This window comes from Eretmochelys imbricata, chromosome 8 (assembly GCF_965152235.1).
Source record: "Eretmochelys imbricata isolate rEreImb1 chromosome 8, rEreImb1.hap1, whole genome shotgun sequence".
Classification (NCBI taxonomy): Eukaryota; Metazoa; Chordata; order Testudines; family Cheloniidae; genus Eretmochelys; species Eretmochelys imbricata.
This window is the reverse complement of record NC_135579.1, coordinates 33,631,434-33,650,374: the sequence shown is the minus strand read 5'-3', so window position 1 is coordinate 33,650,374 and position 18,941 is coordinate 33,631,434. Positions and strand designations below refer to the sequence as shown.

Here is an 18,941-nt window from a genome sequence, read left to right as displayed (position 1 = left end):
TAATTCTTCAAAAGTAGGATACGCCATTTCTCTGTAACAGGAAGCCAGGCAGGAGGGACTCAAATAAGTTTGAGGGAAGCTTACAGTTAAAAGGGGGGTCAGTGAGTGTAGCTTTATGGGTGATGCTGTTTTATTTTTCTAGTAAGCTTCCTCCTTTGGTGTTGAAATAAAGCTGCATTCTGTGATTTGCTATTATCACAGGACAAAAACTGTGTAGAGGAAGAGGGAAGGGTGGTAAATGTGTTCAGAACATAGCCAGTACCCTGGAAGGGGGGGTGGCTCCTAAGCAGTTGTGTGTACAGTTTCTATCAGAGAGAGTTCATAATGGAAGACGACCCCCCCCCCCCCCCCGACCAAAAAAAAGAAAGGCAGGGAAGCAGGATAAAATATACACTTGGAAGTAGGTATAAAACTCATCTTAATTCCACGTTTTTCCCCAGAACAAGTGATATATAAAGGAGAAGGGAAGAGAGATAACATCAAAATATACACATCTGTAGAAATATTTATAGTTTTCGTTTTTAAAAAAATACACAGCTTTCCCTGACAGCCCCTTTACCAATCCATTATCGATTGGCCAATTTTTTGTAGGTATGAGTGATGGAGGGGAGGAGAGGGAATGGGTGTGTAGGGTGAGTCCAGTGAATAGTGATTGCAGAGGTATGAGGGGAAGCAGTGAGTAAGTTGGGATTCATGAGTGTGATTTGTGGAGAGAATGCGTGACTGTTTCAGTTTTAGTGGCAGAATCGAGTGAGTGAATGTGGGCAGGTAGTGGAGAAAAGAAGACATGAACTGAGGGAAAAGGAAAGTTTGAGGGGAGGATGGATGTTGAGGGAGGCGGACGTCAGGTTTTCCATTTAAAAAAAAAAAGGGAAGGGAAGAAAACAGGAGAAAGGTAAAGAGGGAGAAGAGAAGTTTGAAGTGAGATACATACTGGTGAAGATGGAAGGGAAAAAGATATCAGAATTCTTGAAAGGAAAATAGAAGTAAAGGGAAATGGCAGCTGCCAAATCTCTTGGGACATTAAAAACTGTAAATGGCAATCAGCTACAAAATAGTCTGTAGAGAACAATCTTGCACTCCTGATAGATCTTTTATGTCTAATATATGATCTAATATTACATGAGTAAGAGGGTGTACTGACTGGATTTTTTTCACCCTAGACGTATGTATTTTGACTTCACATCAGAAGCTGCTTGTTTAATCACTTCAGCAATTTTCCTGTTCACCTGAGGGAGTTTAATTCTAATTCATAAATGGACTTATTCCCCATTGAGATAATTAAAAAGGCTAGATGAGAGCCTGTTGGTGGAAACTGAAGAGAGGTCAGAAGTGGAATTATCTTTACTGTAAATGGAATCAGTGAACATACTCTAGTTCATTGGAAATCTTAACATTTATGGTATCTAGATTTTATGTGACTAGAAATCTCTTGTAATGTTTGATAGGAAAATAAGGTTTTATCTTTTTTAGATGTGCTTTTCAAAAAGTTTGCACAGGCATGGAATTGCCATAGAATTTAAACACATGCAGAGGAAAATTCAAATAATATTTCTGTTTTTTCCTAGAACACATCAGTAATGGAGGATCAGAATGAAGATGAATCTCCAAAGAAAAATACCCTATGGCAGGTATGACTGAGGTTCCCAAGGGAAGGCAGTAAATGATATATAGATAGTTGGCATTATTTTCAATATGTCTGCCTTTGAGAGAGCTTACTCCTGCTAGTTGAATGTCCCTCTTATACATAGTAGACTTGATGCCATCGTATATTTAGCTCAGAGTGGAGTCCTCAGGTTGAAGATGACAGTGATGGACAATTTTATACATGACTTGTTCTTTCCAGATTTTTAAAACTTTCTTCACTCTGCCTTGAAATGAGATAATTTCAGCATCAAAACACAGGTTTCAGTACAGATTCATAAAATAGAGAGAGACAGTGCAATGGCCATAAATGGAAGGAACAAGGTCTAGCATTGTCCTACCACTGCAGGAAAACTGACTGTGGTGAAATAAGCATAACAGATATTGTCCTCTAGAGGAAGGTGTGTGTATTCCAAGCTTGCTGCCTTTATGCTCTGAAACACAGTACCAGGAAACCTCTGGATTTAATTTGATCAATTATTGCCAGATAGTAATCGGTCATCTTCTCCTGAGAAGTTCAACCTGCTATATGGAATGCAGCTTTGACTAGAGTTGACTCTAAAACAGTCACATGGTCTCAGCCTGAGAGACCAGCAATCCGTAAATCTATGGATTTATTTCCCAGTAAAATAAACAGTCAAAATTGCCTGTCCATAAAACCTTGTCCTTTTAAAAAAACAAACAAACAAAAAAAACCGATTATAGGGCAACTTCTCCTTGTGTGCTATGTTTTTATATTTAAACAGTCATCTCCCTACCTATGAACTTTACTCCCTGTACAAGAGGAATAATCCAAAGGATGGTGTGGTGTGTGTGTAACTATTGTCATGTATAAAGAAGAGGTAGATGAATAAAATGTAGAATGTCAGTAACAAATGCTTTTTGAGATATCACTGCTCAAACCGTAACCTTTCAGACTTTGTCACACACCATGTGCAGAATGTTATGCTTTTTTTCTGTGAAAAAGTAAAGGGAAGAGGAAGACTGTGATATGTGTGGCTGCTTGGTTACATGCTCCTCTTCAATTCTATTCTCTTTATTTTCCCTTTCTGTGTGGTGTTTGTGGCCATGTTTGTATCAAATCTTCCCTGAAAACAGTTGAGGTTACAAGCAATCCCTTACTTGTTTAGTTCTTTCCTCCCTTATATTTACTACCTGTGCAATTTTGGGGTCTTGCAAATTTGAGGTTTGCTCAACTTGTACACCAGAGCAACACCCAGCAAAGAAAGGCATGAAACAACCACTCTGCTGGTTTAAGTGGTATTTATTCTTTAGTTTCAAGAGGCTTTTGAAAACTTAAGGAATCCTAGAGCAAACTGAAATTAGCAGTATCACTGCTTTTCCTACAAACTCTGCAGACATACCCTGAAATGCTCTGTGGATCAATTTGCACATCTAAGGATATGTCTACACAGTTGGCATTGAAGCGCAGCTGTGGCAGTGCTTTAATGTGGCTGTGTAGTCGCGGCTCCAGCTCTCCCAGCACTGCAATAAAACCACCTCAGTGAGGGGACTAGCTACCAATGCTAGGAGCATGGCTCCCAGCACTGTAGCACTATCTACACTGCCACTTTACAGCACTGAAACTTGCATCGCTCAGGGGGGTGTTTTTTCACACCCCTGAGCAAAGAAAGTTTCAGTGCTGTAAGTAGCAGTGTAGATAAGGCCTAAGTGTCTGCATATAGCATAGTGGATTAGTGCGTAACACTTTTAGATCTGGAAGCTCTAGTTTCACATTTTCAGGGTACTAGTGAAGCTTAGCCTGCTTAGTCAATATACTATAGATCTTAGTGGAGCTGTCCTGTTTCTTGCTATCACTCTTTCTGCCTAAACTGCACGATGTCTTGTCATCCTATAATAGTGCTTATTATGTGATTCAAACACTAGGTGGTGGTGTATGCACAGTGATGGTTAGAAATTCTTACCAAATATTGAGAATGTTTGGTACCAAGAAGTATCATGGAAGTAGGCAGTATGGCCTTGAACTTTCTTCTATTCTTGAGTGAAAAATTTAACATCTGTATTGTGTAGTGGTGTGGCATCCATGGCAATATCTGTTACGGCACCCAACTGGAAAATTAAAAACCAAGGTCTCATTTAATGGTCCTAGGTGTTGGCATTTGCACACTGTCACGTGGCAGGAGTGGACTGTCATAAGGAAAGGACATATCATTTATAAATTCCTGTCAGTTTTAAATAATGGGGCAAGAAATGGGCAGTGCAATTTTTAATTTCTAATTATTATCGGCACTTCATATCTTTTTCCTGATTTGTGTTGTATAATTACATCCATTGAAACCAATGGAAGTTGTGGAAGGAATACAGCAGTAGAAAGTTGTGGTGTGAATAGGAGAGCCTTTCCCCTATGTTGAATGAGCACTTCAGTGTTACTTTAAATAATTGTAAATGGGAAGAGATTTTTAGTTTTTCAGTGTAATTGATAATTTATAATTATATAAGAAAAAAACAATTTCAGTAATCTCATCTATGAAAGCAGAATGTCCAAGTTAATCTTTTTGCATAAATGGCTTTTATTATAGACTTTAAAATTTCATTCTGTTAAGATGCACTTCCTTGCATTCTCAGCCCCTTTTTCAGAGTTCAGGTTACTCTTACCTGACTATACATGCTGATATATAAGTATTAACTTTTATATCTTTTTTAAAAATAGATAAGTAATGGAACTTCATCCGTGATAGTCTCAAGGAAACGACCATCGGAAGGAAACTACGAAAAGGAAAAAGACTTGTGTATTAAATATTTTGACCAGTGGTCTGAATCAGATCAAGTGGAATTTGTGGAACACCTTATTTCACGAATGTGTCACTATCAGCATGGACATATTAACTCTTATTTGAAGCCCATGTTACAACGGGACTTCATCACTGCTTTACCAGGTAACAAATGTATCTATAAGAATTGGGAGATAAGTGTATATTTTGCTATAGATAAATGTAGATTATAAATCATGTACATTTTTCTGGACAGACACCATATTTTTATTTTTGCCTGTTGAGTAAATACGTACGAGAATAACTTGTCAGCCATTTCTGTGATTAATTGAACTGGCCACTGGATGCCAGTATTGTTCCACATAAATACAGTTTAACTAGTATGTCTTAAAGAACAGTCTGTGTTTTACTTGGATCTGAATTGTTGTAAAAGTTGCTTTTCAAATGCAAACTTTATCCTAGATTTCTTTTCCATAGCAAACCCTTTAAAGTAGAAAATACCATTAGCCTGCATGGTTTTGATTTGTGAAGCCTATACTGCATTTTTTGTTTTGTCCTAGGTTTCTCAAATATTTTTTAAAAGTGAACTTAAATCTGTCTGCTTTGATAAGCTAGTCTATACATTTGGCTTTCTTGCTACTGACTCTTAATCAAAAAAGTTAATTGTAAAATTTTTATACAGTTCAAGTTTGATTCCTTTCCTCAGTATCTTGTATGTTAACAGACTGTTCATACCCATGCATACTCTATGCAAGTCCACAAAGAGGATGGAGCCCTATTGTTCCAGGTGCATATAATCCCTGTAGCTTTAGACTTTTTTTGTGCTTGGCAGGCAACTTATATTTCCGTCTCCTGAGCAGGAGCAACAAGGAGTTGGTTCCCTGGATTTTGTTCTGATTTCTGATAGTGAGAGGCAGCTACCTTTAAAAAAAATAAATAAATAAAAAAGAGCGAATTCAGCATGTGGTGTTTTATGATGATTAAAAAAAAGTAGATACAATAGAATCACTGCAGGATATGTTGGATATGAGAGAAACCAGTTGTCTTTTAGGAATTCAAGAAACCACCTGATGTAAGGGTCCCTAATAGTTGATGTAGTTTAACCAGTAACTAATGGAAACATTGAGACATTATCCAGAACCTGGTCTACCCAGCCATTGGAAAAGCCTGCTAATTTAAATCCAGGCAGTCATGATGAAAGTGACACAAGTCAGTCAGTCAAAGAAATTTGCTTCAAATGCTCTGTTAGTATAACATTAGGAGCTGCTCTACCTAACAGCTGTCAGTTTTTTCTTTGTAATCTTGCGCCTCTCCTAGCCTTTCATGTTCTCCTGTTTTCCCGTATTTGAATATTCTCTCTCCCTTGTTTGCTTTGACCGTCTCTTGTTCTGTCCTCTGCACTGAGCAGCCATAAAAACAAGAGCTAGAATACCAGATTGTTATGCTCATCATTGTACTTATTATTTGTCGGATGACACCAGCACAACATACCATGATTTCTTTGATGTTTGAATCAAACAGGCTTGAGCTACTGATAAACTGATAGTGACAGGCAGCTGATTGAATTGATGGAGTGCTGAAAGGGCAAATCTGTCAGAGCTAGATGACTATAAGAACGCAAGCAGCGCTATTCTTTTCCTTCTGTCTATCCTTTTCCCAACTAAAATTGTAACTGCTTCCCTCTAGGCATGCAGAATATTGTTAAGACCTCAGCACCTCTGGGAAACCTGAAAACCTAGTAAGGGACACCATAGAAACTGAGAGGAGAGGAGAAGAGAAAAGACTCTAGGAGCCAATGATGTATTATGAGATGGAATCTAGTTTTGATTATAAACATTCATGTTGGTATTTTACTTAGTTACTTATACATAATTCACTTACTTCAAATCTTCATATAAGGGTTCACGACCGAAGTGGTGGTGTTTTATATGACAGTAGTGGCTAACAGTCCCATTTGAGATTGGTGCCTCATTGTACATACACAACAGTAAGAAACAGTCCCTATCCTAAATCATTTGCAGTCTTGAGACAAGACAAACAAAGGGATGAAAAAGCAGGTATTATGCCCATTTTACAAATGGGGAGCAAAGTAGTGAAACCAACCAGGTACACATCCATTTCACATTGCTGTTGCCTGCATTTTTTTCCACGGGGCAGAGAGAATTTTCTACTTGTCCCAGAGGTGCCAGCTCATATTTAAAGTGGACACCATTCTAACAGGCAAGGTGGGGGTCTGGGCTTCAGCAGTTGCGGACAAAGTGGGAGCGAAGAAAAAAAGGGAAATTTAAAAAAACTGGACAAGAAAAAAATACAGAAGGAAAAAAGGTAGAATATGAAGGGAAGGGGGAAAGATGAGATCAATATTTTGAGAATTCAGCTTTATACAAGATTTCTCAATCTGATTTAATTTTGGGTTGCTTCTTTCTAGTGAATTTCCTCACTTTTTCTGCAGAAATGACACCGCTCGGCTTTTAGATACTGTAGATCTCCTGCCCCAGTATCTTTTTTTTAACTTGGGTATCTGCTTTATATTTTCCTTGGAGATGTTTAAAAAGTGTGCAACTTAAAAATCAGGCCTGCCTGGTCAAGGCATTTATGCAGAGTGGTCTTCAGTTAAGAAAGTGGATTTTTGAACACAAGTTTGAGTTTGCAGCTGCTTTACTTTGAACTTCAGTGTGAAATCTAGATACCTGTTACCAGGATTTGTAATGATCCAGATCACTTATTCATATAACAGTCATATAAGTCCTCTTATTTACATATACACATTTATATTTATTGTATATATTATATTAAATACATTAAAATATGTCCTCCAATGTTTGACTTTCTATTTCTCATTTTCCCCATTCTTTCCAAAAATGCCATAACAATGCTTATATTTTCTGGTCAGTTGCAGCCAAAGTTATCCTGTCAGTTAGTTTGCTGGATTGTATTAAGACGATTTAAAACGTTTGCTGCCAAGGCTTTTACTATCCATAAAACAATGTACGTAAAAAAATCTTCCCATCAGGCAAATATTGACCTTGTGAACATGAAAATAATGTACATTTTGAATTCAGACTTCCGTTGGAAAATGCATGACATTTTCAGAAAATAAAGGTGGCAATTACATTTAGAAATGTTAATAAAATGCTAACTTCAAGTCCTGTTCGTTTGAAGATAACATTCCTCTAAGGAGTTCAGTGTTTCCACACACACAGTGATCAGCTTTGCATAGTTGCTCTTTTTTTCAAAAAATGATTGTTGATGTTTCTGACAGCTGTAATGCAGACGTGATGTTGAATGAAGCAGCTTTATGGTATAAATTGCGCTTGTCCTAGGTTTTAGCTTTTTTTTAGTGTGATTGGAGAAAATCTCATTGTTTTACGTATTCATTTTTAGATACAGCATAAACAGTGAAAGCTTCATTGGGAAAAAACAGGGTTGTTTTCCTCCTTGAACTTGAATTTGGCCTTCCTTTTATCCTGTAAAATCAGTTTTGTATATTGCATTTACTATAAGCTTCTTATACAAAGTTTGTTTTGTCATGCACAGGAAAACTCTATCTTTTAAATCTAGCAAGCTTTCCTTTTTGAAAGTATATCAGAATATATATTGGGGAATACTAGAAGAAGTGTTTTTATACTAAATATATATGGCGGGGGGGGGGTAATCTACACTTAAAGAAATCTAATGGAGGTGGCATAGATGATAGAGAATACCCATCCCAGATATATTGACACAAATGTTGGAATCCTCTAGCTTTGTAAAAGGCAGGTTTGACAAAATCCACACCATTGGTTATTATAGATTAGGCACCATACCTAAATACCTTTAAAAAACTGGTCCTAAATTTTTGGGACTGTTTTAACTTTGTCATGTAGAATTGTATTCTCTATATGTAAAGGGTTTTTACTAGCCAATTGAAGACAGGTTTCAGAGGAGCAGCCGTGTGAAATTAGTAGCAGCTAATTAAAGTGTCTAAAAAAAAAAAAAAATTCATGACTTAAACTCATTTTATTTTACTGTTATGTATTGTGAAAATGCCTAGCATTGTGATGTTTGTTTTTACCCAGCTCTTCTGGAGATATTTTAAAAATTGTGTACTAGGTGTATAGGGTATTTGTCTTGGATCTGTGCAAACATACTTTTTTATTGTCATATCACTGTGTGAAGGTTCTTATCCAATCATTCATTCAGAACAACTTGCCATTTTAAAATTGTTTAGTTTTTGCTTATTAGAGCCCCAATCCTGCAGATTTCAATGTGTGAGCAGATCCCTACATCCACAAAGTTTCCCACTGAGTTTTGTGGAACAAATGGAGCGCAAGCCTTCATTTTATGCATTGTAACTTGCAGGATCAGGGCGTATATGCAAATTAGTCTTTGTATGTCAAAATATAGATTCTTCTTGATGCAATGTTCCAGCTGTAACATTTTACATTGCTATTCCTTATGCTTTATAGTTAGAGGTAAGGATGTTGGCTTAGAGAGCTGCAATTATGTGCTGTGCTTGAACCTGTGGTATGTGAAAGCTATTGATTCAAACCATTTTAACACTTTCTGCAAGATATAAACTGTACGGCATTGTTCAATGTTAGGGCATATATTGTATGATGTTTCTTCTTCTTTTAGACATTTTATTTTTATCCTCATTCTTGGAGACAGATTAATTCTGTAAGAATTTAAGGTTAATTCCTTTATTTCTGTAATTATTTTAAAATAGGAAGTTGTTATACTGAATACTTGTCATTTAAGACATTAAAGTCTTTAACTTTTTGCAATTTGTAGTAGATTAAGAATCAGAAATAACAAGTACAAAATATTTGTTTTTCTTGTTTAATTTATCCAAACAAGTCAAACTAAGTGCAAACCTCTTTGAAACTTTTAGTCTTTCTAATCACTTACTTAATCGAAGTTAATCAGATCAATTGCAAACATTGCCATTTTGGTTTCAGTTGTACAGGAAATAGATTAAAAATGACAGAATTGCATAAGGGATTTAGAGAAATTACTTGAAATTTATTACAGTTTGTCTTGTGCCTCGATACCAGAGTACAAGGAGTGAATGGCTTGAAATAAGTATTGAAATTATTCTGAATCTGTGATGTACATGTTCCATCTTCAGAACGTAGTTTGCAGTGCACAGCATCTTTTGTGAACCTTTGATCTCTGAGAAGAGCTGTAGCAAAAGGCTCACGGAAAATTAAGCATATCAAAAAGGACAAGTGTGCACCCTTGTCTCATCCATGTTTGCAAGTGAAGGTTTTCTTGCACTAGGGTTTGGATTAAAATGAATATATTTAACAGAATTAGAGCCTAAGATGGAACTGACGGTTCATCTTGAGTGAATGGCCAGCTTTATAGAAACATTCTTTGCATCCAGAAAAATTGTTGCTGCTGTGGAGAGATGAGAATAAGCTAAACAAAGATGCACAATAATTTAACATCTGTGCCAGATGCTTCTGGGCTCTGATTTAATCATTTGAAAAACATATCTATACTAGAACACTTACCAGACATATTATAAATAAGCTGTGCAACCCTTAGGGTAAGGAACATTTGGTTAATCATGTTACATATGGATACATTTTCAGAGTCCCCCAAAGGGTTTTTACCTCTTACTTGTCACTCCATATTTGTTTTCTGTGAAGATACCCATCATAACCTATCCCAGCTCTTGGATATGATCAAGTTAGAAATTCTCCAGGTTCAAAATTCTAAAGCTGTTGGCTCAAGGAGACGTCTTGCATCAGTCCAGCAATAGAATGTAGAAATGCATTGTGCTCCAACTGCCATTAGAAAATCACTAGGCATATACATTTAGCTGGAAAAGAGAAGACAGAGGGGATAAAACAGTTTTCAAGTACATAAAAGATTGTTACAGGGAGGAGGGAGAAAAATTGTTCTTCCTAACCTCTGAGGATAGGACAAAAAGCAATGGGCTTAAGTTGCGGCAAGGGAGGTTTAGGTTGAATTTTAGGAAAAACTTCCTAACTGTCAGGATGGTTAAGCACTGGAACAAATTGCCTAGGGAGGTTGTGGAATCTCCATCATTGAAGACTTTTAAGAGCAGGTTAGACAAACACCTGTCAGGGATGGTCTAGAAAATACTTAGTCCTACCACTAGTGCAGGGGACTGGACTAGAAGACCTCTAGAGGTCCCTTCCAGTCCTCTGATTCTATAATTTCAGTTGGCTGTTTGAAATCTGAGCCATGCTGCAGGTACAGTTGGGACCTTGTTGCTCATATATCACTATATCCATTATATTTAATAGGCAAATGCCAAAATGGTAGACTTCTCCCCACTTCAGTTTTTTAAGAAGTCACATTAAAAATCCTACAGCTGCTAACTGCAGAGGCTACCTAAACCTGTGATCAGTCTCCCATCTCAATTTTTTATCTACAACATTTTTTCCTCCCTTTTCTGCTCAGGTATTCTTGAACTGAAACACTGTTTAAGCCCTTACAGTTCAGTACAACTTTTTTGGGATGTTGGTAGGGTTAACAAAACGCTTACTGTAAAAACTAAGTTTTAGTAATCTGGAACTGAATGTTATTAAATGGGAAGTAGGTGCCAATTGCGAAAAGTAGAACCTGTAGGAAAGCTCAAACTCTCTCAAGGGGTGTTGACTGTTTGGTTACCACGGGCTGTGAGCAGGTTTCAGTAGCTCCTTAGCTCAGGGGTAGGCAAACTTTTTCGCCCAAGGGCCACATCTCGGTATGGAAATTGTATGGCGGGTCAGGAATGATCACGAATTTGGGGGTTGGGGTGCAGGAAGAGGTGTGGGCTCTGGTCTGGGACCGAGGGGTTTGGAGGGCAGGAGGGGTATCAGGGCTGGGGCAGGAGCTTAGGGTGCAGGAGGGGGTCAGGGGTGCAAGCTCCAGGCGGTGCTTACCTCAAGTAGCTCCCAGAAGCAGCGGCATGTCTCCCCTCCGGCTTCTACTCAGAGGCACGGCCAGGCAGCTCTGCGAGCTGCCCCGTCCGCAGGTGCCAGACAATGGGAGGTGCGGGGGCGGCGTTTGGGGAGGGGGTGGGCAGCTGGCTGCTTCCATGTGTAGGAACCAGAGTGGGGACATGCTGCTGCTTCCAGGAGCCACACAGAGCAAGGCAAGCTCTGGATCCCGCTCCCCGGCTGGAGCTCGAGTGCTGGATTCAAACTTCTGGAGGGCCAGATGCAGCCCCTGAGCTATAGTTTGCCCATCCCTGCCTTAGCTGCTTCCTCACTGAGCAAGACTGGAAAGATAGAAAATAATACTGAAGAAACTAAAGCAATTTTTGAGTTTTAAACAAATACAGTGTGTCCTAATGTGGATTACTTTCCACAAATCACCCTTTAATATTTTAATGGGCAAAAGCATGGAAGAGATTGCAGGTCATGGTGTTATACCAATAAATTAAAAACCAGCAGGATCTTATTAAAGAGGAAAAGGCAAAATACCACATTTATTGTGCATACAGAAAGAATCATAGTAAGCAGTTAGTTATAGCTATAACATTCCATTCAATCTCATTTATTCACACATTCATACACACACACACAAGTTCTGCAAGTTCTTATCATAGTTACCAGCCTTAGAGTTGCTCATGCCAAGCCACTGGCCAGGTGGCCTGGACGTGAGGAGGGAGCAGGGCCTTGTCAGATGCTCATCTGATGCTCCTGGAAGTTGGTTTGCAGAATCAGACCCCAAAGTTCTCACTTTCTAGAGTCCGTTTTTATAGGAATTTCTTCCTATGCCAGTCTATGGGAATTGCTTCATCATGCTGTTGCTGAATCAGTCAGCAGATAGCACATTCCTGACACCTCCGTGCTGCTAGATGTTATCTTGTTCTTTGGTTCTCCCATTCTTGAGGCTGTTGGGTGCATTCCAGTCTGCCCTTCTGGGGTCCTCTGGTTATTTCCACTTGACGCCTTCTTCAGCCGATGGACACTGGATTCTTAGGCTGGCACCTCCCTGATCATTCAGTTATTATCCACACCACGCATCCATCCATATACATCCTCTATCTCTATTTTAATCACAATTGTTAATATAACAAAAGGGCGGGGAGTCTCTGGGAGCTGGTTCTGTTGTTACAGAGTATTGCTTTGAGTCTCTCTGTGTGAATTGCTTTGAGAACAGACTCTGTCTTAGAATGTACTAGCGCAATTAGCAGCTTGCAAGTTTCACACATAGAGGGAGAGAAACAGTACTAAAAACCAAGAGACCTCTTAATTAGTAATACCCTGGAATTTAAACTATGGGGAATCAAACTCATTTGTGATTTTAATACAGAACTTCTTTAATATGATCCAACAATGACCTGCACTGTTTAATTAAAATATCTGTAATTCTTCAAACTCTCAGTTGTGATTTATAAAAGATAATTCACCCTGAATGGATAGAGATGAAAAGATGTGTGAGGAAGTGAATGGCTGGAGTTGGAGGAATGAGAGGTTGAAAGTGGCAATTTTAAACTGCCCCCTCACCCTAAGGAGCCAACCTGCATTGTGGCCATTTCAGTCTCTTAATTGGGAGCTGCTCAGTATTCCGAATTTAACTCACTTTCTTATTTATAAATGGGCTACTGGTTGACAAACTGCTACTGAAAGATCAGTAGGGGTCAGATAGGGGCTCAGATAGTTCACAGAACTTACTTTGAAGGAGTGGAGGGAGAATGCTAGCAAAAATAACGTTCAGATTGGTAGAGTATTTAACTTTTTCCCTATTTTCTCATTTCACGAGGAGGTATCCATAGAGGAAGGAGATATTGCAAAACTCCCATGAAACTACTTTTTACGTTGTATAAATGAGCCATATTGTCACATGGGTGACACATTACAGATTCTCCTGCAGTGGCGAGAAACACCTCTATCCACTGGGGAGGGAGGCTCATAAGCATTTGCTTCATTACTTCAAGTTGTAAGAGTCGAGACTAAGCAGAGCAGAAGACAAGGATTCTGCATTCTCATTAATCTCCTGCTGACCAAGATGCATGTGTAGCCATATTTGAGCACACAGAACTGGGGAACTTTTCTACATTCCGGCCTGGAATTGCGCTCTCTATTGGCATGGCTTCTGAGAGACTAAAAGCTGATAAGCTTGTTTCTGAAAAGATGTCTTGAGTTCTTGCTGCACAGGAGCCGATAAGAAGAATGTACACATTTGAGTGGAAAGGAATAGATAACTTTACTTACCCCGAATAAACTGCTTGATTATATTCCTCACCTTTTATCCTGTTATTACCTCACTGAGTGAAGGAATCTATCTTTTATTCGATCAACTTTTGTTGGTGAGAGAGAGAGAGAAGCTTTGGAGCCACACAGAGCTCTTCTTCAGGTCTCTGTCAGAAGTTGGTCCAATAAAAGATACTACCTCAACCATCGTGTCTCTCATATCCTGAGACCGACACTGCTACAACTACACTGAGTCCTTCACTGCATGTCCTCCCTTATCCTTGCATGAATATATCAAAAGGTTTAGTTAATTAAAAAAAAATCTAAACAAACCCATCTGTAATGGGATGATGGAATCATTATGAAGTTTATAGAATCAACATTTTGGCCGTTGTGCTTGTGAACTCAGTTTTTGGACATGAAAGATCATTTTTCCAGGTGATAGTGACAAACTTTCAGTGAGTTTCAGGCTCCAACTTTATGCTAAGCTGTTGAGTGCTATGAACACCACTTCAGGTGGCATTAGTTCCTGCTGATATTTTGTCATGCTTGCATGTCTGTCCTAACTACGGCAACAATCTAATCTGTTTTCATCCAGGGAGTGTAAATAAATTTCATCCACTCTGGTGTAAAGTAAACTTACTACAATTATACTTCAGCTCCCTCCCACACAAATCTTTATTTTTACAAACCATGGTACGTATGCTTTGTTTACACTTCATACTGCTTGTAGTTTCTCATTGATGATGCGTGTGGTTTTATAGAGAAATCATTAGAGCTTTGTCATTTGTTGAGTGTCTTTAGAGAAAAGACAATTACTTATGATTGTTCTGCTTAAAATACACATACAAAAAGATTATCCATCTCCCACCCACCTTTCTGTAGAACTGAAGATTTGTTGTAGTTGCGTTGTTGTGAAGAGGCTGGTGCTTCATACCCCCTGCTGGATGCAGAGTGGCTTTTTAGTACTTTGAGGTGGTCTTAAATTTCATTTGTATGCAGGTGCACAGAATGATCTGTATGAGATATATCTTCAGAGTACAATTACAAAGTATACCTTTTGTCTCTTGAAAGATCTGCATTATGTCCAACAGGATCATGCAGTTAAACTAGATATTGCTAGCTTACTTTCTGGATCTTAACTAAACTGTGTTAAGCCTTGATGAATTTCTCTGTAAAGAGTGATTAGGGCAGGGAGATTGATATGTGGTGCTGCTGTTGCAGTGATGAAAATTTAGAAATATCAGGAAAACATGTAGTTATGTAGTGCATGAATAACTCTCATATAAAAGTTCCAGGCAGTTTGCTCTGAGCTGTTATAAATTAATCCCATATTTGGCTAAAACTATGTAAAAAGATACTCTTAAAAACTACCTGTTTTTGAAAATAACTTGTCTGAAAGAATTAAGCTCCCTTTTTCAGACTTCAAAAGAAGAAGTTTAAGTAGTCTTTACTTGGTACTGTCCATTCTGAATTTTACACCTGTGCGAATGCTAGGAAAATGGAAAATGTTTGCGGTCTCTGGCTTCCTTTCTCTTCAGTGGAAAAAGTGATAATTATGGTATGCTTTTCAAAAAGCAGTGGTAGAATGTTTAGTCTACAGGGTTTGTTCTTACAGGGTTAGGTTGTGGTAAGTAAGTACTGTTATTAAAGGAAAAATGGTATATCATTCAAACTAAAGGCAAATCTTTACTACTTCACAAAGGAGATAGGATATTGCCAGAGACTGTCAAATCAGTTTTGTTGCAGATACCATGTTACTTGCCTTTTACAGTTTTCAGGCTGATTAAGAAAGGCTTCTGATTCTTCTAAATATGCTGACTATGTTTCTTTTAGTATGTCAAATATTATTTGTACTGAAAAGACATTAATTCATAATAAAAGGTAATTACATTGTAAGAGTAACTGATTTCACCTTTGTGCCTTAATTAATAAAGGTTCAATGAAAGTTAAATGAATTTTACAATACTTTGCATGTTCTTATGCAAATCATAGATTTTTTTAGTCAGCATGCAACTTCGACCTTTGTAATAATATCTTATGTTGCCTTTGCCTAGAAAAATAAGGTCCCTTCTGCAGCTGTTTTGTATGTAAAAAAGTTGTACACTGTATTGAGCAAGTAAAATCCTGCCAAAGTTCTTTGAAATTTGTTTCTAAAATAACAAAAATCTGTGCAGTCTCATGATCTAAGCTACTGTTTCATATCCAGCTTTAGTCAGTTGCATGGAATTGACATCCCGCATTTGGGTTTCATTTTCATACAGAGTGATATTTACACATTGAGCTTTGAAATCTCTGTGGATTTTAATTGTTTTAATTTATTATTGAAATTAAACCAAACCTTCATCTGGTACCTATAATCACCAGCAGCTGTACCTTTTCACTGTTCTATATAAAACTACCAGAACATTCTGGGGGGGGGGGGCGATGTTTTGTTTCTCTGAAAAGTATACTAATAAATGCTAGACGAGCTTATTAAGGAAAATGTTTAGTTTATGGTCTCTTTCAGTTCCAAGTGTGTGTTTTTTTTTAAATCTGTAAACAACATGAAGTGTAAAATGTGTATTTGTAGCCTTTTGATGGTATTCTGGATCTGAACTACATATGTTTTTTTAAAGTATGAGTTGAATGAGAGATTCCTGCTTGCTGTCAGAGGTACTAATAATGGGCCTGTCGTAGTAGCTAGGCTTTGGACATGTTACAGCTGAATTCATTTGGATAAAGTACACATGTTCACGTTTTTAGTTTGATTTGATATAACTAAATGTGGACACTACATTTATGAAAAAAGAAAAGGAGTACTTGTGGCACCTTAGAGACTAACCAATTTATTTGAGCATAAGCTTTCGTGAGCTACAGCTGAATGCATTTCCACTGAATGCATCTGATGAAGTGAGCTGTAGCTCACGAAAGCTTATGCTCAAATAAATTGGTTAGTCTCTAAGGTGCCACAAGTACTCCTTTTCTTTTTGCGAATACAGACTAACACGGCTGCTACTCTGAAACCTAACATTACATTTATGATGTGAATTACCTGTAAAAAAATTGAAGAATCAAGGCATACTGGGCAAAATATTTCTGGGTAATTACACTCTACAGGTGGCTTTCCAGAGTGGAAACTTGATGTATGTCGATAACACCAAAAAAATACTGCAGTTCTTTCCCCCTTCTTAAAAAGGAGCATTTTTTCTTAATATGAGTTAATTGAGTTTCGTTGTGTGCAGAGTAACAGTTAAATCAGGAAACTCTTATTTGTATCTAGTTTAATTTCATAGTGGATCCATAGACACACCACTATGTTTTATTGGTATTGGTCTATTAATACGCACCTCAATGTGTTGCAGCTGTGTGCTTTCAGTCACCTGAGATGTGGATTAATGGACCATGAAATGTGCATCACTGTCTTAATTCTGCGATTGGAAAGATGGTAGCTGGTTGGATCTAACTTCCATTCTAACATCTTTATTTTAACTTCTTTAACTTTGGGTTGAAAAATAGTTTTGACCTAATTAGTACCACAACTACTCGGAAAGCAAAAGAGAATTCTTGTCAAGTCTGAATAAAATTAACCAACTATGTTTTCAAGTACAAGTTAGTAATTTTTTTTTACAGAGTTGTCTAACATTTGTATCTTAACTCCAAAATAACTTGTTGTTGCCCCTTCAAACTTTTTGTATAGTCAAATCTTCATGAAAACTCATGCTGTCTAAAGTTATGATTGGACTAAAATGTTAGAAATGTATGGATAGTTTGGATTCTGCTTCTATTGAGATAAATAGTTTTTTGCCTCTGACTTCAGTGGTAGTAAGATTGCATGCAAGAGCATCTTCCCCTGAGTGTTCATTTTGCAGTACAGGAAACATTGTGGGCTTGGGGAGACATCACTGCAACGGTTCACAATCAATTCATGTATGGAAAGTTCTCTAAGCTATAATGGCTAGAAACTTCATTGTTTAAAATGAAACTTAGATGTTGCAGAAGATGATACCAACTTGGTAGTGCACCCATGCCCAGGTTGCAGCCAGAGATTCCATTAAAAGGTTGGTTGTTGGTTTTTCTTTGTAGTTCAAAATTTAAAATATCAGGCTGTCTGATTTTTAGGGTTTATATTTCTTTGACAAGTGGAGTGTGTTGAAACTTTTGAATAATTTAAGCATTTTTGAGGTTAAGACTTAAAATTTCAGGAAGGAGACATTTTTTATGAAGCTTATAATGATTTTTTGTTCTTTTTCTACCCATTGAAATATCATTGCTCTACCAATTTGAAACTTTAGGTACCTTTGGACACTGACTTGTACAAGTGACAATTTTCAATGGTTCATATTTTTTTATCTCCATTATTTGAAAACTAGGCATGAGTTTTCATCGTTCAAGTTGACATATTAAAAATGAAGAGAGATGGATGTTGAGATGGAAAGATGGTTTCCTTACTACTGTTAGTTCCATCAGCTCACTTCGCTCTGATTTAATAATCTAATGATCTAGTCAACACACTTAATTTTTTTTAAAAGTCTTGCTTTCACAAGAAGATGCAATTAGAAGAAATTGCAAAACCAAAAACATTGTTTTAAAAAGTTTAAATTGCTAAATATAATATAAATATGACATCACTTAAAAACCCCAAGTGATTAAAAGAAAGAAATGTCTAAGGACCTCACAAATGTCTACCTACATAATGAACATAAATGTGTATTCTAATAAAATACAAGGAAATGCATATTTCATCGCTACATAACAAACTTCCTTATGATCAAAATGCTGTTCCATCTTTAACCTCAAAATTTAAACCCAACTCTCTTGTCTGAAAGCATATGCTTTCGCACCCCCATTCTCTGCGAGTCTAAACTTCTGACTGTTAGAAATTGGTACTGGATGATGAGATGGATCACTCAATAAATTGTCCTGTTCTGTTCATTCCCTCTGAAGCATCTGGCACTAGCTACTGCTGGAAGACAGGATACTGGGCCAGATGACCATTGGTCTGGCCCAGTATGGCCATTCTTATATATAAATTACATATGCGTGTACTACATATATGAAATTCGGATATAACTAATTTTAATGTACATCAACAGTTTTTAATACACTTTATATAGTTTTCTCAGATGAGTTTTTATACTTGATTATGTGAGCAGTGTAAAATGTATGAGGCTTTCGGTTTTTATATGCTTTGAGTTTTTGAGTGATAAGTCCACTGTTGTCATTTAACAGCCTTCACTGATTTTGAAAACCAAGCTGTTTTTTCCTTTTGGAAAAAGGCTCTCTGAATTTGTTCAAGCTCAGTTTTACAATGTTTGTGCCATTGAGAAAATAACAAAAGTGGCACTAGCCCCTTCACCATGGAAGGGGCTTCAAAATTAAATCATGCTTCCATTATTGTTTTTATGTACAAGACAGCATAAGCACATTTGACTAGTAATAAAAC

General features: G+C 37.4%; 1 protein-coding gene across 4 annotated transcripts in view; it reads left to right on the top strand.

Annotated features, from left to right (window-relative positions):
- FBXW11 (F-box and WD repeat domain containing 11) overlaps nt 1-18,941 on the top strand; it is a 128,616-nt gene that overhangs the window by 65,090 nt on the left and 44,585 nt on the right. For all 4 annotated transcript variants that reach the window (XM_077823656.1, XM_077823654.1, XM_077823657.1 and 1 more), the window contains 2 exons: nt 1,569-1,631; nt 4,316-4,541. In XM_077823656.1, the coding sequence (XP_077679782.1) occupies nt 1,569-1,631; nt 4,316-4,541 (289 nt within the window). The remainder of the gene's footprint in view (nt 1-1,568; nt 1,632-4,315; nt 4,542-18,941) is intronic.